This window comes from Bicyclus anynana, chromosome 20, assembly GCF_947172395.1.
Source record: "Bicyclus anynana chromosome 20, ilBicAnyn1.1, whole genome shotgun sequence".
NCBI lineage: Eukaryota > Metazoa > Arthropoda > Insecta > Lepidoptera > Nymphalidae > Bicyclus > Bicyclus anynana.
Window position 1 is genome coordinate 4,923,323 of NC_069102.1, and position 22,344 is coordinate 4,945,666.

The 22,344-nt window shown below is 36.6% G+C and overlaps 1 protein-coding gene and 1 long non-coding RNA gene across 3 annotated transcripts in view; one reads left to right on the top strand and one right to left on the bottom strand.

Annotated features, from left to right (window-relative positions):
• LOC112053280 (guanine nucleotide-binding protein G(o) subunit alpha) overlaps positions 1-22,344 on the bottom strand; it is a 92,656-nt gene that overhangs the window by 11,090 nt on the left and 59,222 nt on the right. For both annotated transcript variants that reach the window (XM_052887980.1, XM_024092664.2), the window contains exon 5: positions 512-640. In XM_052887980.1, the coding sequence (XP_052743940.1) occupies positions 512-640 (129 nt within the window). The remainder of the gene's footprint in view (positions 1-511; positions 641-22,344) is intronic.
• LOC128199253 (uncharacterized) lies at positions 20,201-21,849 on the top strand. Its single transcript, XR_008251901.1, has 2 exons — positions 20,201-20,628; positions 21,431-21,849. It is a non-coding gene; the product is annotated as an uncharacterized LOC128199253 (long non-coding RNA).

Consider the following 22,344-nt stretch of genomic DNA (forward strand, 5'->3'; position numbering starts at 1 on the left):
TATAAAAATCTTTTCATATAAAGTGGCTTAAAATACACTCCAGCACCGTGATAGGCGTAGCATATACGCCCACTATGATAATACAAAGCTAAAAAGATTTTATTTGTATAAAATGTAAATAAAATGTAAATATTTATTTGTTATAAAATGTAAGCAAAAATTATTATTATTTCAATATAATACCTAGTTAGTCGTTATACAATTTTATAATATATACTAACATTATATAGCTGAAAAGTTTGTTTGTTTGTTTGATTGAACGCGCTAATCTTAGGAACTACTAGTCCGATTTAAAAAATTCTTTCAGCGATTCTTTCTAGATAGCCCATTTATCGAGGAAAGCTATAGGCTATATTTTATATAGCCTATAGCCTGCTTATAACCACGCGGGTGAAACCGCGCGGCGTCTGCTAGTTTACATAATTATAATAATGTTAGCTTTTAGAAAAACTTAGCTTTAAAATTGGAATCTATGATTTTAGTAAAACAAATTGTAGATTTTGAAACTCACTTGAAATTAAGGTTTTTGAAGGAGAAGTGCACTTCGACAATTCCGGTGGTTTTGACTCTAGTTCTTAATATATCTTGCTCGGTGGGTTGGTAATCTCTGGCACCTAACCGGTCGAGATCGTCCAGGAAACTGTAAACAATAACAAAATTAAATAAATCAGGAGCATATATAACATTTAGACCACCGATTCCCAAAGTGGACCAGGTGGACCCCCAGGGGTCTACGGAAGCCTCGGCGGGGGTCTATGTTGACATGATATAAAAATGGGGGTTCACGATTTGTAACCCCCGCTTACGAAATTTTTTCTGGTTTCATACCGAATGGCTGAATTCTAAATAAAATATTTGTGAATTGATTGCTTCCTTTCGCTTGATGTGAGTAGATCAAAAAATAAAGTTGACTGAAATAAGTTTTTGCCTGAACCTGACAATAGATAAACGGGGCGGGGATCGAACTACCACCCCTCGGTGATAAGTACGACCGCTTTACCTTTGAGCTAGAGATTAAATATTAGTGTATTTTTGAACTAAGTAGAAGGCAAATATTTCTCATATTACTTCATTGAAGAAAATAATATTTAAAATGTATCAGTCAATAGTTTATCTTATGAAAAATGGCAGCATTTAGAATAATAAGTTAGTCAACACTGAGAACAAGTTGAAAAAAATTAAAAAATCAAATAGGTTAAACACTGTGTTCCAAGTAAATAATGTTTTTAATAAAACAATTCTTATGTTTATAGGTAACCTAGCGATATAAAAACAATCACCATTCTGACGGCCAATGATTCATTTAACACATAACAGGGTGAAAGTTTTAATAATAAGTCTACCTTTATATAAATAAATCCCTACATTTATTTATTTATTTATTTATTTATTTATTTTTAAGAAAAATCAACAGCGTTACCAAGAATACAATTATACAATATTTCCTGTATGATACAGCCAATTACAGATTTTCCATAGTTATAACAATTTATAAAAAACACAATCTGAGAATACATTCAAGAAAAGGAAATAATAAAGAAAAAGAGAGAAAATAAAATCTCATTAAAACGTATGTATGAGTGAACGTTGGTATAAGAAATTGTGTGTGTGTGTGTGGTTGACCTTGGTGTGAGTGTGGTGTGTGTGCGTGTGTGTGTGTGTGTGTGTATGTGAAGACAGTGTGTAATTAAGTAATTAACTATTTAGTTTCCGCTAGATGTCGCTTAAAAGTCTTTTTTGAATACCGGAATATGTCAACTTGTGCGTATAGCTTATTGTAGCTATCTGTAACTCTGGTCATTACCGAGTTCTTAGTAAAGACTTTCCTTTTATGTGGCACTTGGAATAACGTCTTTCGGCGGAGTCGAGTAGGAGCTGCTATTAATTTAAGTTTTGATAACAGGTGAGGACTATCAATATGCCCATTTACTATATCATATAACAGTGACATATCAGCAATTTGCCTTCTCTGTCCTAAGGTTTGTAATTTATAATGGCCACAGTTGTCATCGTAATTTAGAGGAACAGTATGTGTACGAAAATTTAAGTGTTTAATAAATTTACGTTGAATTCTCTCTATATCTTCCCTTGGCTTTATATAATATGGTGACCATACACTACTACAGTATTCTAAATTGCTGCGGACATATGCAAAATAAATAGTTTTAAGTGTATTGATATTATGAAAAGGCTTGCAGGTTCTTAATACAAATCCCAGCATAGAGAAAGCTTTAGTGGTGATTACATCAATATGCTCATTGAAAGACATTTTGTCATCTAGTATAACTCCTAAGTCACGCGTTTTATCTACCTTAGAGATTGTCTTTCCGTCGATACTGTAATTAAAATTCACTCTATTTTTATTTCTAGTGAAAGTTATATGCTGACATTTACCGATATTGATTTGTATTCTGTTATCTTTATAGTACTGGGAAAGTAGGTATAGGTCTTGTTGCAACTTTAAACAATCGTTAACATTTTTAATCTCTAAATAAATTTTTGTGTCATCGGCGTACATTAAAAAATTTGAATTAAGAAAGCAACTATAAATGTCATATAAATACAAATTATAAAATAGTGGTCCCAAATGAGAACCCTGTGGAACACCAGACGGGATCTCACAGAAATCAGAACGACTGCCACCAACTACAACGGCCTGTGAGCGGTTAGACAAGTAAGATTTAATCCACCTCAGAAGGTCTCCGTGAATTCCCAAATATTCAAGTTTCTTGAGCAGGATTGTATGATCGACACGATCAAAAGCTTTCTCAAAATCTGTGTAGATCACGTCTACCTGCACGCCCTTATCCATAGAAACTAAAATGTCTTCTGTAAATGACGTTAAGTTTGTTAAAGTTGAACGACCTTTAATAAAACCATGTTGTTCTGTAGGGATTGTATTAATTAAAATAGGATATAATGTGTTATAGATAATTTTTTCTAGCAATTTACCAAATATATTCAAAATTGAAACTGGACGATAATTTTCAACCAGGCTTTTGGTACCCTTTTTATATATCGGCACAATATGAGCTTCTTTCCATTTAGTTGGAAAGTACCCTTCCTTTATTGATCTATTAAAAATTATTAACAAGGGTGAAATAAGAGACTTTCGCGCGGAGTTTATAAAATAAGGCGGTATTTTGTCACTCCCGGAGCTTTTAGAAGTGTCGAGCTTGATGATCAAACCGCTTATGTCATAAGCGTCAACGTGGAGTGATTGAGAGTGTGGACATGCCTTGGTCACACCATAACTTGATTTCATTCGTCTGTTTACGATTTCTAATATTTTACAATACATACATACTTGTATGTATTACGTACTACATACGACTTTTATCATGCGCCAAAATTTCTATATCTTGGCAAGTTCGTTCGTAACACTCTCGATAATCCGCGCGGGCCGAGGGGCGTGTAGCGATGAATGAAAAATCCACGACTGATGCATCTCACTTCCACGCACGCACGATTTCAAACCCGCGCAGTCTTTTCCCCCGTCGCCCTCATATCATGGAACTTGCCAAGTTATAAAATACTTAAAAGTGGCGGCGGGAGTCGATTATGTCCGATAGGTTCAACGTCTTTTGACACAGAGATATAGTCTTGTATAGCACAAAAAAGGCACAAATGGTACTATTTATCCCGATATTCCCAGAGAAAATAGATATACGTGGGTGAAACGGCGGGACATGGCTAATTAGAAAAATAATCCGCCTACGATTGTAAAATACTTAAGGAATATATTTCGCTGATAGCTATTTATGTCTGACTGAATAAGAAACTACTTTATATTCCGTACGGTAATATTCTGTAGGTAATTTATAAGCTCTGTTTCATTGATTTTATTTGAAAACTAGCGGACGCCCGCCACTTCGTCCGCGTGGAAATCAATGTAAACTTGCAACCCATATTTCATAACTTTAGGGGTTGAATTTTCTAAAATCTTGAATCATATTAGTATATATATTGAATTATAATATTTAGTATTTTTTATGATTTATGAACAAAATTTTAAAACTGTAACTCTAAAAAAATTTAATAAAAAAAATACAACCGACTTCAAAACCTAAAAACGTACCCACTAAACTAAAAAGCGAAAAATAACATCATAATATGTTCTACCTGCTGATCAATATGAAGGCGGTGCTAAGCCGGTGATGTAATAATTCAAGCCATTTGAATATATCTTATAGATTTAGATTTTGCAGACAGTGTTGTTTCATGTGGTCCTGTCAGAAATGGCTTAAATTAAGACAACACCGGCTAAGCACCGACTTCATACTGATCAGCAGGTACATATTATGATGTTATTTTTCGCTTTTTAGTTTAGTGGGTACGTTTTTAGGTTTTGAAGTCGGTTGTATTTTTTTTATTAAAATTTTTTAGAGTTACAGTTTTAAAATTTTGTTTTAAAACTGTAACTCTAAAAAATATCCCCTTCTCTTTTTATTTTAGGGTTTAGTCGTGACAAAGTAACACACAGACAAACAGACAGACTTACTTTCGCATTTATATGTATTAGTACAGATTCCAAATTCCACCTTGAAGTTCCGAACGTTCGAAAGTTTTTGTTAAATATGACGACCTATTAATTATGTATTTGTAAACATTCCCATTACCCGCTATGTAATCAACCCCTGTAGCCAAGTTGCACGTCGATTCTCTTTCCACGATCGCAAACGCTTCGAAAACTAGAAAAATGTATGGGAATGACAGATCTTGATCACGTGACCTGTCGATAGCAAATGTCTTTCCACATACATTTTTCTATGATTTATGAACAAAATCATCATTCCCTTATATTTCGTAGCCAGGACTTCTTCCTACTCCAGTTTTGCCTGCAATCCTGCCCATCATAATGGTTTGAATCTAATCACTTTACTAATGATGCAATAACACGTAAATACACTCATCTAATAGTAATTTAGGATCAACATTATAATTACTAATATCGTCGTCATCAACCCATATTCGGCTCACTGCTGAGCTCGAGTCTCCTCTCAGAATGAGGGGTAAGGCCAATAGTCCACCACGCTGGCCCAATGCGGATTGGCAGACTTCACACACGCAGAGAATTAAGATAATTCTCTGGTATGCAGGTTTCCTCACGATGTTTTCCTTCACCGATTGAGACACGTGATATTTAATTTCTTAAAATACACACAACTGAAAAGTTGGAGGTGCATGCCCCGGACTGGATTCGAACCTACACCCTCCGGAAGCGGAGGCAGAGGTCATATCCACTGGGCTATCACGGCTCATTACTAATATGAGTATGAGTAAATAATTAATAGGAAACTGGTAACCCTAACTACCGTTAAGTGTTGAACACAATCCGGCTAAGTGGCTTACTCACGTTTCAATACTTTATTGAGTCAGCAGATTATTGTTGCTCGTAGTCTCGCATACTTGACAAATTGATATGGCTTACCAAAGTTGGCGACTTGTTTATCTCGTGTAAGTCTATAACTGTCGTATAGAAAAACTGGTCACCTTCTTGTCAGAGCATAGCTAGAATTCCGTTCTCATAAATCAATTCGATGTAAATATTATTATGTTTAATCATCAACGTGTATCTATAGTTAATTATGTATTAGAAACTGGAGCTCTAAAACTACTGCGTGATCGAATCAGAAATGAGGATCAGCAGAAGAACCAAAGTCACCGACACAGCTCAACGAGTCGCGAAGCTGAAGTGGCCATGGGCGGGGCACACAGTTCGAAGAGCCGATGGACGTTGGGGTCCCAAGGTGTGGAATGACGACCTCGCACTAGAAAACGCAGTGTTGGTCAACTGAATGTCGGCTCGCTCGCGGCTCAAGATCGTGATGTTTGGAAGTCCCTATAAAAGGCCTAACAGTGGTAGTCCATCGGCTGACATGATGATGATGACAGATACTAAAGAGGCAAAGTTAAGTTGGTAATTGCTGGATCTGGATCTGAAACCGATTTTGATAAAAAGCTACATTTTCACCGAGTAATCTAGACTATACGCAAGTAAAACCGCCGGGCGTCTGCAAGTATTATTTAAGTATGTATTACTTATATAATTATATTGTATCTCGTAAACTTTAATACCAGAAAATAGTAGTCCCCGTAGCAATACAATAAATATAATAACTATAACACGAAGAGATAACAAACTACTGGTTACTCCTGTATTGACTAACTAACTAAAGGAAATAACTATTTATTCGTTACATTATTGACATACAATTACATATTTATAAACCGCGGTGTTCCAGTCGGCTTAGTAATAGGTTTTTCCAAGTTACATGCTACGCTACCAACTGGCAAATGTTGCCCTAAATTATATAAATTGAAACGTAATTCGTATCACTTAAGGTCTAGAATATATTGACATTTGATTAAAGTCTTGTACTATTGATTTTACATACGAGTACTAACAAAACAGAATCATAAGTACAACCAATACTACATATAAATAAAATTGAAGTTTCTGTCTGTGATTTCAAAATAAATGTTTTAGATGTATCGCTTATGGGCCTCATAAAAAGGCTCAGAATCACACAGCGGGCGATGGAACGAGCTATGTTAGGAGTATCTCTTCGTGATCGAATCAGAAATGAGGAGATCCGCAGAAGAACCAAAGTCACCGACATAGCTCAACGAGCTGCGAAGCTGAAGTGGCAATGGACGGGGCACATAGTTCGAAGAGCCAATGGACGTTGGGGTCCCAAAGTGCTGGAATGGCGACCCCGCACTAGTAAGCGCATGTGTCGATCCCCCACCAGGTGGACTGACGACATCAAGCGAGACGTAGGGATTCGCTGGATGCAGGTGGCTCAGTATCGTGATGTTTGGAAGTCACTAAAAGAGGCCTATGTCCTGCAGTGGCAGTGGCTGATATGATGATGATGAAGCACTTATAGTTATTTACATGATACCAAAACACACTGAAGCTTCTCTATCTGTTTGTCCGGGCTAATCTTTGGAACCGATTTTAATGGGCCTTGACTGGAAGGTAGAGGAGGTTCTTGAGGAAAAATTAATGGTTCTCGCGGGAATTGTGAAAAACTCACAAAACAACTCAAAATAAAACTCATAAAAACCCTACATAAACAGCACTCTGCAATGCGCATTTGGCTTATGATTTTATTTGTCTCTTTATTATTCACAAGCTGACCACAGACGGGGTTAAGCTTTGTCGTATTTTATGACTTAACGTATAGAGCTAGAGCCGGAGTAGCCAGACATACCTTTTTTATGAAGGTGAAAATTTGCCATAATCCCAATATTTCCAATAATCCTAATTCCCAATCCCATTCTCCAACCAAAGTTACGAGTGTGTGCGGTAGCCAATTATGGTGTTTGAACCTTGTTGGCTTTCTTTGGAAGGAATTGGAAGTTTCAAGGGGTCTTAATTGTAATTGTATGTATGTAAACGTAATTCTTTGACATTTTCTACAGGATATCATGTTTCCAGTCACCAGACCATTCGTGTAACGTGAAAAAAAATAGTTTTCTCTTATCAGGGAGGTATGCTGAGGAAAATATTAAAAAAATACGCTTTATACTTTAACAGTTGATGGTCTAGACCCTTGTAACTGCTACCTTCCAAAGCCACCACAATCCACCGTACTAATTATTGTCTACCGTACTTACATATGCTAGTTGACATACTTATACGAAATTGGGATTCTATGTAAGAAATGTCATCCCGTGCTTACTGGTGGATATCGTCAGATGACATTTTGTCAATTGATTTGATGTTTATTTTAAGGACCACAATTTTAAAGGCCAGCAGGAACATAGGCTGACAAATTTTAGGCCTTCATAAAAAGTATATGTCGTATTTCATAAACATATAACGGTATGTCTGGCTATCGCAGGCTCTCGGACCATATTGTATTACGACTTAGCGTATCCTCTTTGCAAAAGTAACGAAAAAATGGTAACAAATAAACATTATATTAGTACAGAATCACACGACACTGTGTCGATCTACCCTCATCGACTCGTGTTATGGAACGAACATTTTCCGAAAACCAATATTTTTGTTTGCACCCAGAAACCCGTCGTAGATTCCAATTATCCGGACCTTTTCTTGCAATAATCTGATATGTCTTATTTAGTGATAGAGTTCTTTGTGATAAGAGTTGGTCCTGAGAGGATTATCGCTTATTTCTGCCGCCAAGATATTGCTGCAATATATGCACCACCTACAATATGGGTATCAAGTCAAGAGTGAATAAGTTTTCTAAAGCAATTCTTTAGTTTTTTTTGAATGAATAGTAATAGAGCTAATCCGGTTGTTTTTTGCCGCCAAGTAAGTTATTTGCCATCTGCAGAGTACAGTTGACAGTAAAATGCCAGCCATCCACTACCACGCCAAGCGATAGTTTACCGGTATGTTATCATGTAGTTAGGAGTGCAATAAAATACGGCAAATAAACCTTACTCATTTTAAGTTAATACGACACTATCAGTGAACCGTCACTTCACCACTTATCATCCGGTAAGATCGTAGTTTAGAGTTGGCTATAGTCCAATAAAAAAAAACTAGTTGCTAACCTGAGCCGCCACCTACCCTAACCAACTAGTGGTTGAGGCCTGCAACTACACCCCCGATTTCAATTCCGATTGTAAATCTACACGCCCAAAAAACGTCCTTTACGACCCTGACGATGCCATAACGAACGACAATCCCAGGCAACACAAACACAAACTACACAGCGTCTTCGCCGGCGAAGACGAGGTCCCCAATATCTAACGTCACCCGGACGTGGACCTCTTAGCTTACGATCTCGGGGCTCCCGGACTGATGCACTCAGGCCAAAACATCCTTTCCGAACGGCCCTCTAAGCTGAGGTCCGAGTCTCAGAGACGCCCTTAGAGAGTCGTTCCGCCCATCTACTCTGCTTCGGCCTCACCTAAACCCCTGTTGACGCCGCTGAGGTCCCATCAAGGAGCCTAAGGCACTTAGACAATCAGGAAAAAAAGTGCTGAAGTTCGGCTGGTGGGAGGCTTCGGCCGTGACTAGTTACCACCCTACCTGCAAAGACGTACCGCCGAGCGATTTAGCGTTGCGGTACGATGTCGCGTAGAAACCGAAAGGCATCATCACTTCGTCAAAGCTATCAGTCAGAAGTGTGAACCGTGGTGTGCCACCAGTTGCAAATGGCGTCAGCGTCGAGCGACTCGCCGGCACCGCATACATATTAACGAGCCCGGGCCAGACAACACGCGACGTTCCAACAATGTTATTATACGCAGGAACTCTCACACTGACAGGAAACACTCGTATTAATTAAATATGCCTTTATTATTAGACGCTTCCAATGAGGAACTTACTATATGCAAGGAAACACTGTCATCCCATTATATATTCGACATGCTAAACTATGTAGACACGTTTAACATATTAAATCGATCATATTCCTTCGGTATATTTGTTAATTACATTCTTTTAACCGTGAAGGGAAAACATCGCGAAGAAACCTGCACACCTGGGAATTTCCTTAATTCTCTACGTGTATTAAGTCTGCCAATCCGTGCGTGATGGACTATTGGCCTAACCTATCTTATTCCGAGAGGAGAACCGTGCTCAGCAGTGCGCCGAATATAGGTTGATAATGATGATGATGATGATATTCTTTTCATTTGAGTTGTTCTTTTAGTATGTGTGAGTGAAATCTTAAATGGTATATACGAGTAAGTACCACTTCTTGATGTTCCATTGGGTATGTTCGGTGGCATTGCAATATTACGGGTAACAAGAAGCTGAACTGATGATGGAGGTGGAAGGTAGCGCTAGGAACTCTTAAACTGAAGATCAAACGAGGTTGGATTGGGCTCATGTATCTTGGCAAATACAATGGTGCTATAAGTTAGAACGTTTATTTAAAAGATGTGTTTAGGTACTTCTATAGTATAAAAGCTAGGAAGTAGGTACTAATACAAATTTTCGAAAACTTAATTTTATAATTCATTATTTGCTACGTTCCTCTATAGAAAAGTGTTCACTTAACCTCACAATAAACATTTCAATGACAATAGGTCACGAGATCCTATTAGTGAGTCAATTCTGACGGCATCTCGCCTCCCAAGTGATTCAGCACGAATCAAGGAAATAGATCTGACAAATTTAAATACCTATAAACTCCGTGCAAGAGAATAAAATATGTAATATAATCTTATAAAGAGGAAATATTTATTTGTTTATTTGTTCGCATTCGATACTCTGAAACTGCTGGATCGGTTTGAAAACTTCGTTCACCAATGGAAAGCTAAATTATCAGCGAGTAACATTGGCTATATTTTATCATCGTATTCCCACTGGAACGGACACCGCGGGGCGTCTGCTAGTTTGAAATATACTTCTTAACCTGATTTTCAACTATTGAATATTTTAGCACATTGGATGTTGTTTTTTTTTTGTTTTTCAATGTTATTAATATGGTTCCGAGACTTAGTCGCTATAGGCCTCAGAAGACGGCTCAGAGTTACACAGCGGGCGATGGAACGAGCTGTGCTCGGATTGTCTCTGCGTGATCGAATCAAAAATGAGAATATCCATAGAAGAACCAAAGTCACCGACATAGCTCAACGAGTCGCGAAGCTGAAGTGGCAATAGGCGAGGCATATAGTTCGAAGAGCCGATGGTCCTAAGGTTCTGGAATGGCGACCCCGCACTAGAAATCGCAAGAGCATTGCACAGAATAGGCGTCGCTCATGGCTGCAACCACGACCACCCTGCCAAGAGTGAACGATTAAGAAGAAGTATACTCATAAAAAATTCAAAACCGACTACCACTAAAACCGTATTAAATGTTTCTAAAATTAAAACAACTTAATAAAGCCACGCTAATCGTGTAATCTTCAACTATTATTATTTGATCGTGTGAAAGGCCACTAGAGCGCGCTACAAGAAATCACCGACCCAAATGAAAAGTACGTCCGCCTCACGCGAGCTTTTCATACGTTCACCTATTTAGACTAAATACTGCTTTGTGTTTTAATCCAGCCTTGTTAAGACCTGTACTTTGATTTATTTATTGATAAAACTAATGTTTTAAATACTACTTTGATGGTGACATATTCTTTATCAAAAATGTAAATTGTTCGTATAAAAAAACAAGTGACTCGACAGAACCAGCTGGCCTATTCGTTATATTGGCTTTATTATCAACCTATTGAAATAAACATCAAATCAATTGAGTCATCTACCTACTGTATGATATCCACTAGTAAGTACCGGGTGACATTTGTTGCATAGAATCTCAATTTCGTATATGCCAACTCATGTCAACTAGCAAACGACAAACGCCCGTGACTTTTTGCCTGTGCCCATGACTGAATTCTCTGACTCTCAAAGAACTCCCACTTCCAACAATTTCAACCAATTTACATGAAACCTTGACAGATTATCTACCTAAACCTTCTTCAAGAATCACACTGTCTGTGATATGAAGAGTTTAGAGACACACAGATGCTACGAAGGACTTAATATTATAGGATGGATGGACCTATAAATGGTGGAGATCTTGATTTTATTTACAAAACTAACAACGTACTTAAAATGTTATATCTAACCACACTTCATAGTAATACCATCTCAGTGTCTCCTCCTCCTAGCAGAAACTAACAATTACTAAACTTTCTTACTGAGTAAACAAAGTATACAAATACCAGTCTTATATTGTATGTTTTTTTTTCAAAAGAGCAACTTTTGAGTTTCTTGCCGGCTTTTCTCAGCAGAACCTGCCTTCCGAACCGATCGTAAGAGTCTTTACAAAAAGTCGAACTTGACGTCTCAAAATTACTTGTAAACTAAACCTACTTGAAATAAATGAATTTTGATTTTGAACAAAGTATGCAACTTAAAACAAAACAATGTTTCAAGCGTAGTATGAGTCAATCAATCGGCAAAGCAGAACCATCACACACAAATGTCTTTATAAGTCCAAGGATTAAGGAATGAACCACTTTAGATTCCAATAAAGCAGCATCGCCCAGTTTAGTTGGCAATGTCGATTGGCAGAATGAGCGACTAATAGCCATGACTAATGTCTTAATAAGCAATATGGAACCGGTTAATATGACCTCAAGGTAAACACATCTATCACCGTTGGTTCTTAAATTCCACAGGAGCTTGTCACTGAAGGTGATTAAGTGAGACTGCGCGTCTAGAATAGAAAACGGATATAACACGTCTCTGGAATTAACAAATAACTTGCATTTTGTGAATGAATCAGTGATTCTAGATGAGAATGATGAAAAGTAATCATCAACGTAATTAATTTAAGTCTACCATTCGTTAGAATATTCCAAGAGGATAAAATGTAAATACGTCGATTTATTGGCTTCAGGTAAATTTAACTATCAACGGTTTAAAATGCTTTCCAATGAAGGGAAGTTGAATACTAAAGACCACCAAAGTCACTTAGGCATCCTAAACACTGAAGGCAAGTCAACACTAAAGCAGCACGTTGCTAGCTAAACTCTGTCACGCTTTAGAATGCATGTATCCTCACTTTCGTCATACAGGTAGTCGTACTAAATAGATCAAGGACGCAAACACGACAGGTTTTTAATTAGATAGACAAAATGGAACATCCCCAAACTTACCTAAAAAGAATAAAAGAACAAGTTTTTTCATCTGGATGAGAATACAAAGGTACCTTTACCTAATAATAGTAACAATCAACTAATTAAAACGTCTGCCTCATTGATTTTGTGGTTAGTCTATGCGGCTTCGTATCATGAGATTCTGGGTCGAGCTTTTCTTTCTTCCAAGAATAACTCTCAATAATATTTTCAGCCCGGAGTTAAGACGTTGGTGGAGTTACACCCCCGTTCCTCTGAGAGCGCGTTGGCGTAGGTCCCGGCCATTAAGATTTTAAAGCGATCGTTGCAGAACCAAACAAACGCCCTAAGACCACCTACCCGCATTGGAACAGCGTGGTGACTATAAGTTCCTCACAGCCTGTTCTATTAGGATAGCCGATATATATATTCGATAGCCCTTAAGCTCCACTAAGGACCACTAAAGGATTGATAATGATGATATCTAAACAAATTTACATGGAAACTAAATTTGAAATGTTTGTTTTAAGAATTAAGTGAAATTTCTGATGTATCCGGCCATCAGGGTCGCCACACGGTCACCAGGGCGTTGCACGACAGCTTTACAATACATAAAAATATTTAAAAGGCAAACATAAAAAATACTGAAAATACATAAACGGTATCAATGAATCAACATTACATATTTATGACGCCGGCTGAGATTCAACAATGGACGAGTTTAAAATTCCGAAAGGTTGTATCAGTCCAGTCTCACGGTTTACGATCAAGGCCGATAAGCCGAAACTAGACGACGCGATGGCAACGGTTGGCGAACAGCCAAAAGGCTAGACTGGAAGCCTAGTCTACCCTCACTGTAATATGTCATGGCTATTGAACAATAGTGTGCAACAGTGTTCTAGACGTGCGTTGATTTCTAGCTAGGATCGGTGTGGATAAACATTTCATCATAAAAGACAGTTTTCATATTTCTGTAATTTAGATTCTTCTACAGATCTCATTTCTGATTCGATTTCGCAGAAATGTTACGTGCATAGATCGCTCCATCGCGCGTTGTGCGATTCTGAGCGTTTCTACGTCCTTACAAGAGGGTTATATCCAGCAGTAGAAGTCCATCGGCTGATTTTGATGATGATGAAGATAATGAAGACATTTGGGTTTTGGGTTTTTTTTAATTATGAATGATTATATTCAAGCGTGAGTCCCTTGCCTTGCCTTTTGTATATTGAAAACTTAAGTTTATAATAAACTAAAGTGTTACTTAACTTTTTTAGAGCAGTCCTACATTCTCAGTTCAGTTTCATTAATTTGAAGTTCTAATGGGTTACCTTATATTATCTGATTTGTTATTAGTTAAACTGTAAAAACTAAGATATGAAATAAAGAAATCCGTAAATTTCTTTATTTCATATCTTAGTTTTTACAGTTTAGCGCAATACCTAGACACACACTAATTTACCTTATCAAAACGTTTCTCTTTTTTGATGCTCATCATATTTTTTTTTTGTATTTCAGAAATAATTTAACGCAATACTTACCACAGAAAAGAAAACCTGACAACGCCTTCGGGGTTGGAAAAATTACGAGTGAAGATAAAAAGTTTGTGTCCCACACATTTGCATCTTATACCACTCCACACAATATGGTAAGAGCAAGAGCTTGAAGTGGCGCCGAGGGTAGTGTCGGTAGTGGCTCGTTTGGCCGCCTGCCAGCTGGAGACCCATTGTACTTATTATGTTGGTGAAATTGGTGCAATCAAGCTCTGGATCATGTCTGCTGTTACAGCGGCTTGTGTGTTTAATTTGTATTACAGGAAAGACACACTTGACATGAATTTGAATTCAGAGCTTTGTTTATTTTAAAATCAGCAAACGCCACGCGGTTTCACCCGCGTAGTTCCTGTTCCTGTTGGAATACGCAGGTATATATAGCCTATGACAAACAAATAACGTTACTTGCTGTTGCTATATTTGTTGGTGAAAAAATTATCGGTTCAAAATCGGTTCAGTACATACAATGATTAACACTAACAACCTCACAAACTGTACCTCTTTATAATATAAGGATAGATCTAAAATGAACATCAAAATTAATTAATTTGAAGTAGGTTTAGTTTACATACACTTTAAAAACGTACAGGCAGGCTTACCTAATATGTAAGAGTATCACAGGTTCGGAAGGACTAACTAACTTAAACTATGAAACACTTTATCAAATCAGACGTGTTTTTCAAATAGTGTGATTGCGGGTTTGTTTGAAGCGATTATTATCAAACATTGCTTGATTACAAAATCAATTTTGACAAGCAAATGTGTCAAACATGTTTGATCGAATGCCCTTTACTTATGTTCGCACAAGAATTGGGAATGACTTGATACCAATAGTTTGATACTCAATGTAAATCGATATATCGAATACCAGCGCTGCAGCAAACGCTGCAGCATTATGCTGAGGCAGTAACCTTTTTAGCTGAAGTAACATTATTATTAGTTTTATAAGTTAAAATAAGTGGCCAGTACGAAGAGACCGCACACCAGGAAGCCACACTCTGCAGAGTCTTATCGGATGGTGTGCAGTCCCTTTTTAATTTTTTTTTTGTTAACTTAATTTGTATCTGTTTTTTTTCTCAGTTGTATGTACTCAGCTAAATAAAGAATTTTATTATTATTATTATTATTATTATTATTATATGTAATTAATTTACAACATTAACATTAATGTTGGAACTAAGAATTCTTTTTCAGAATTCCCTGAGCAAGTAAGGTATATTATGTAATATCTGTGGTATATTGCTTAATCTTTCCCCAAAACTAAATGAAATATTTACCCATTAAACCAAAACACGGAATTCCAGAATTTTATCGATCCATGTATTATAACGAAAAATCCTGATATATCTTAAAAAGTAGAATCTAAGTAACTATTAATCCAAAATATTTATACTTTACTAATAAAAGAGAAAGCATTAAAGTGCCGGGGTATGACAGCAGTGGCTCATTTGGCCGTTTGCCAAGTAAAGGCCTATTGTAAGTATTATGCTGGAAAATTGGCACTATCTTAGACTTGGGGACATATCTGCTAGATTAGTTTAAGTGATCAAATTGCTTGTCGATTGCATTTGCATATTTGAAATTGATTATTAATTCACGGATGATTAGTGCTTCGACGTGTAAATAAATTCACACTTCAATACAAATTTTGGTCACATATTTCGTATAATGTGTCATCTTCTGTCTGCGCTGAATCCTCGACATTGTAAGGCACGATCAATAGAGTAACAGAACACTGAAGAACTTAATCATTGACGGAGTATGAAATGAACCACTGATTAGCGTGACGTTACTTGTCGACTTTACATTGATATTGACGTGATTTTCACATCACAACATACTACCTCAACCTGAATCTGAAGACACCAAAAACGGCTACGGTATCGAAAATCGACGCCTTTGTAAAGAAGCGACTTCTTTACAAAGGTTGTAAGTTGTTCTAATTTTTTGAGCGAATGCGACGGATACTATGAAGAATCTATTACTTTCTCTGTTTACGGATTTAATAAAGAAGGAGACATTCAATCAAGGAGACAAGGAGACATATTATAGGACAAAAGAAACAATTATCAATTCAAAGCACGCGCAAATAAGTTCAATATTAAATGTATTGCGAAAAGGATCATAAACAGCAATTGCGCTACAACTGCAATTAACTAAAGCCTAAAAAGACAAATGTAAAAATATAAAAAACCCTCATATTTGACTTTGTAGATGACTAGCAACGGCTAAAATATAGAGCTTTATTAGGAAAATATTCTATTAATGGAAATAAATGCATTTTCTCTTATCCAAACTTTTCCGACGACTCATTTGAGGATTTACCTTGCAGATGCGGCTTATTTGTATTCATGAGTGTTGAGCGAGGAAAAGTTTTGCATAGGTTAGCCGGCGTAATAACCTCACCGTTTAGTAGGAGTTTTGTTTTAATAGTGTCTATGCTTACCACAGAATATAAATCGCTAAAAGCTAACGCTTTTAACAATCTTATATCTGTGATACTTACTATAATGGTTTATCAGTAATCATGCACAGTAAATATGTCAAATTACGTTTCGAATTTGAAAATGCACAAACATAAATGTAAATATACAATATAAGACATTAGAGCAAATGAATGCCCTATACCCAGACCGTACAGATGTACAATGGAGTGAAATAGATATATATATATATAGATACTATTTACGATAATAAGGGTACATATTTCGAGCCTCTAACAAGTCAGTGGTAAACTGTGTCAGTGGACTCACCACCGAGAGGTGGTGGTTCGATCCGAGCAAATATTCTTTTAAAAAAATATTGTGGGCATTGTCATATTTTCCACTTGTGGAAATCGAACCCAACACTTTGAATGCAAAAGTCAAATACATAACATTAAAAGTAGGATTCATAGTTTTAGTATTAAAATACAGTTTCACAAATAGGGTTTAACAACTTTAATAACCAAACAACGTGAACAAAAAAAGGAAACGGAGAACCAAATAACAGTCACCAAATCAATAACGAAGTGAAACGGCCCTGATCTAATATCGTCAAAGTCCAGATATTTGCGTACCCCGCAACCGCTCCGGTAAAATTGGCCAATTTAGAAGTTATATTTAGAACAAGCATTAGTTGACCTAGGCTGTATTCTCCAAACAGGGACTTCAATTTGAAATTTGTATTGCATAATACTACACCATACAAATGTTATTTTAAAGTTAGAAATGTATTTTAATGTACATTTCTGATTTAAAAAGCCGAAGCACATATTATAAACTATAAATTATATGAAAGAAAAAAACAAACAAATAAATTATGCCACACCATAGATTTACCAATTTCATCATGTTCAAGAACTCGAATAAATATCCAAAAACACCAGAACAATTATTTAGCAAGGTGTATCAAAACTAAGAACCATTTGTCTCAGCATTTTACTACATACTCCTCATAAAAAAGAGCACGCAGCGCTGAAATCAATTAAAATTCGCAAAAAAAAAAATCAAAAGAGAAAAACATATGCGTGGAACAATTATCATTCTGTGTAACGGGGGTAAGTGTAGCAAAAAAAAAAAATCATTGGTCATATTGATTTGTACTTGAATGCAGAGGGGAATTTCGTCGTAGATCCGTGAAACGTAGAGCGGCGGTGCTTGGTCGGGTGTCCGAAAGAATGAATAAAATGTAATGTGAACAAGAATAACAATTGCACTAAAATATATTATAGATATTTGTACAATCTACCACATTTAGAATACAGCCCGTCATCACAATCACTCGCAATATTGTTACTTCTGGGGTGTGATTCTGCTATTTTGTACTCGTCGATGTAATATTCGCCTATGACAAGTTTAATAGGAATTTGAACTATATTTTCTATTTGATGACCAAAAAAATGTCACTGACAATGTAGTTGCGATGGAAATGAGCGATTTCACATCGCTGTAACTTTACAGAATGCAGGGCCAGTAGATGTGTTCAACAGTGGCCAAAATGTAGAGCTTAATTAGGAAAATATTCCATTAATGGAAATAAATGTATTTCCTATTATCCAATTATTTCTCCTTTTTTAAAAGAATATCTGTCATATATTTTGAATATGAGCCCCTTCAACTCGGAACAAAGTCGGAAAAGACTGTGTTAGGAGTGGGTACGACAACAGTCCAACGGGCGGAGAATCTCTCGGAAACTAGTCAGACCTCTTTATCGTTGAGCTATTGAAGCTTAAGCATTCGACCGCCTTGCAGATGCGGAAAACAAAATCATTGCTCATATTGATTTGTACTCGAATGCAGCAGGGCATTTCGCCTCAGACTCATGGAACGCAGAGCGGCGGTGCTCGGGCGGCCGGGTGGCCGGGTGGTCGGGTGGTCGGGTGCCCGGCAACAGGTACAGGCCGCGATGCCCGATCAATACGCCCGACACCGCGCCGCCGCACGCCCACCGAGCTCGTTCGCCTCGTTCGCACGGTACGCACACTGCACGCCCGATTAGGGTTGCCAACATCTTTTTTTGAAGTGTGGGGAGGCGTTACAGCTGAAGTTGGCACGTTTGTCACTTGCACTTAACAGAGCGAACTTCGGCGAGCGAACTGATTTTACCACCACAGGCTATTTTAAAAAGTTGTTGCTGTCACCAGCTTCCTCCCCAAGTCAAGCGTGTTTTATTTGAAAAATATAATATTTTTCAGACTAAGCAATAAAAATATAGTACACCTAAAGAAAATATTGAAACAAACAAAAATACAGACGATAATATTTGTTATTTATTTATTTTATTTATAAAAACTATATTTATTTGCACTTCGTGGATTTTTAAATTATTGAAAACCAAAATCATTCATTATTAATTCGTTCGTTTAAAGTTCGAAACAATAAGATAGACAAGTTCGGATACGCTACGCACGCTACATCTGTCGAAAACTTGAAAACCAATGTAATAAAATATAATATTTTTGCGTACTATAAATTTCAACAGTGTGATACAGACCCGAAATATGAGACAATACTATACATTATAGTACAGTAGACAACCCTACACCCGATCTGCGTAGCGTGTCTACACTCAACATCCCAATGTCGCAATCGATGTTACAATAATTCGGTTGGTCCATTTGCGGTCTAGCATTAATGTTCTATAAGTATAACCATTAATTTTTTTCATTTTAATCCATCAACACTGCCATCTGTAAAGTATCTACAAATCTTGTGCATTTCAGTAAGAGAGGATCAAACACTAATTCAATTTGGAGCACAGATGGGATCAGTATTTGAACTTGTTCAGTTAATGACCTAAAACAGTTAATCCAAAAAAACGTTCAGCAAAACCAGGCCTACATTATGTCGGCAAGTCTGAAAGTAATCACTCGTATATTCGGAATATTCGGCGCATCTAAATTACAATGGAATGCTCCATGATGAGCGGCGGAATAGACGCAAGATTGGAAAGTTCGGATCTATCTTTATGGCGACATCGATAGGAGACGATTTGGGACCTATGAAGAACATTTAAATAAACAGTAAATTGTTTTTTAAAGAAACATATTGAGTCATCATTAAACCCCGACACAAAAAGAGTTATGAGTTTGACGTGTCTGTCTGTCAGTCTGTCTTTGGCACCATAGCTTCCGAACGGATGAAGCGTTTCAATTTAGTTTGTTTTGCATGAAAGATATGCTTGATGAAAATCTGTTGAGCCGTTCAAAAGTTCTGGGGGATGAAAGTGGGAAAGAATAACCGAATGTCTTCAAATATACTCGACTGGACTCAAATGAAAGCACACTGAAAGAGAATATTAATGAAAGAAGAAAGAAAAAAGAAAAAAAAAAGAAAAAATGACTTGATCGAGTGTGTAATTAATAATTTTATGACCTCCAATTTTCAATTTTATTTGTTCTATTTTTTGTTTATGTATACTATCATACCATAAAAAAGGGATTCAAATATTTCGTTTATGAAGTCTATTACGTGAACTTATTTAAAAACCTATGAGTACCAGTTAAAATATAATATTCCGTATCACGTAATACAAAACTCAAGTAGCACAATAAAATATATTTATAGTCACCGCAGTAGCGCTGTGATGGCAAGGCGACATACGGTGGAATTCACAGTCGTAGTAGGGGGCCCCTAAGGGGATTATTCAGCCGCTATGTGTCGAATTCAACCCCTACGCGTTTCATAGACAAAAGAAACCCCTCATTTGACAGGAGCTGGCGGCTGACTGCTGAATTACCGATATTTGTCAGCCAAACCATCCCCTGGCATTTTTTTTGTTGTTATTCGTGATTTATTTATTAGAAAGTGGACGTTCGGATCGTTATAAGTGAAGTTATAAACAGCGAGTTATAGAGATATATATTCGCAATTGCGTAAACCCAGTATAATACTATGGCGATATGGAATGTACGAAAGATTCTCATATTAGGCATAATATGCCTCTGTTTGATGAAGAATGAACACAGAAGACCAAGAGAGGAATACCAATACCGCTAGTATTATACATTCTAGCAGCACTTCGATTCTATGAAACGGGATGTTATCAGGTACGTACCTTTGTTCATTATCAATAATTTTTTGTTCATGAAGACGCCGCGCGGTTTCACCCTGTGTGGTTCCCATTTCCGTAAGAATATGGGGATAAAATATAGCCTATAGAGCTCGGGAATAGTGTAGCTTCCCAACAGTGAAAGAATTTTTTAAATTGGTTCAGTAGTTCCAGAGCCTATTCAAAACATACAAACAAACAAATCTTTCCTGTTTCTATTATTAGTAAAGATAAATTAGGAGTAGATATAAAACCAATTAGCCCAGTGGGTATGACCCCTGCCTTTGATTATGATGGTGTAGGTTCCCAACAGTGATAGAATCTTTCAAATCAGTTCAGTAGTTACAGATCCTATTCAAAACAAACAAACAAATTTTTCCTGTTTATAATATTAGTATAGATAAATTAGGAGTAGGTCAAAATCCATATAGCCCAGTTGATATGACCTCTGCCTTCTATTTGGAGGGTGTAGGTTCAAATGCTGTCTGAAACATGCACCTCCAAATCATTTCAGTTATGTGCATTTTATGAATTTAAATGTATATCACATGTCTCATACGGTGAAGGAAAAACATTGTCTCTACATGTGTGAAGTCTGCCAATTCACATTGGGCCAGAGTGGTGGACCTTATCCCTCTCATTCTGAGAGGAGACTCGTGCTTAACATACTCATGATGAAGAATTTAATTAGTTTGTTTGTAATCTAACCTATATAAATGTTAGGTATACCTATCTAGTTTTGATTTAGGAAATATACCTATAACCTACATAAATGTAACTAACATAATGTTTATTTTCAGACTGTATGTGCATTCCATCAAGCATTCTATGAAATAACAGAAATGCCACAAGTCAAGCTGTATTGATGGCACGCATAGGTATACATATAAACAACCCCGGAGGACCCTATGCACAGATTTAAAGAAACCGGCTATCATGGCAGGGAATAGCAGTGATGAGCTCTGAGAATACTGTTTTACCAAGAATACTGAGAATACTTTGGTCCTTGAAAATCCGAGTTTTCAGATCACAGTAATTGGAAGACCCACATACCTTGAAAAGTCAGCAGCATTTAATATAGAGGTAGTAGGAGTGAGTGCAGTATGTTGTAAGGTGGTCACTCACTCTGAAGTCCATAACAATAGAAAATGTATACAAATCTTAATTGAATGAAATTTATTGATTCACATCTTTAATAAAGATAATTATTAAATGTTTACTTCTGCATTTTTCATTTAAGTCTGGCCCTATAAAAATATACAATAATAACAATAAGTTATATGTAAATTATGTATTTATTGTTGTTATTAATTAAACTTTGTATTAAAAGGATATAGGTTTGATTTTAGAATTGCAATAAGTACTGTGTGGTTCATTATTATCAGCCCATTACCGGGCCAAGCCTACCTCCTAAATATATAATATTATGTGATCTAAAGCTTTGTGAAATGCAATTTTACCACTATTTCTAAGGATAAGCTACACTTATATTTATTTACTGCACTTACTATAAATTGTAAGAAAATACAGCATAATAGTACCTACTTGTAATTATTTCAGGTAATTATAGGTGGTTTTGAGTAAAATAAACAAATTTCCTCTTACAATATTTTTTTTATTTCAAGTAGGATTCCACATTACAAAAGTATGAAATATCAAACTACTTATATAGTAAATAGTAGGCAGGCCACATAGTTCGAAGAGCCGATGAAAT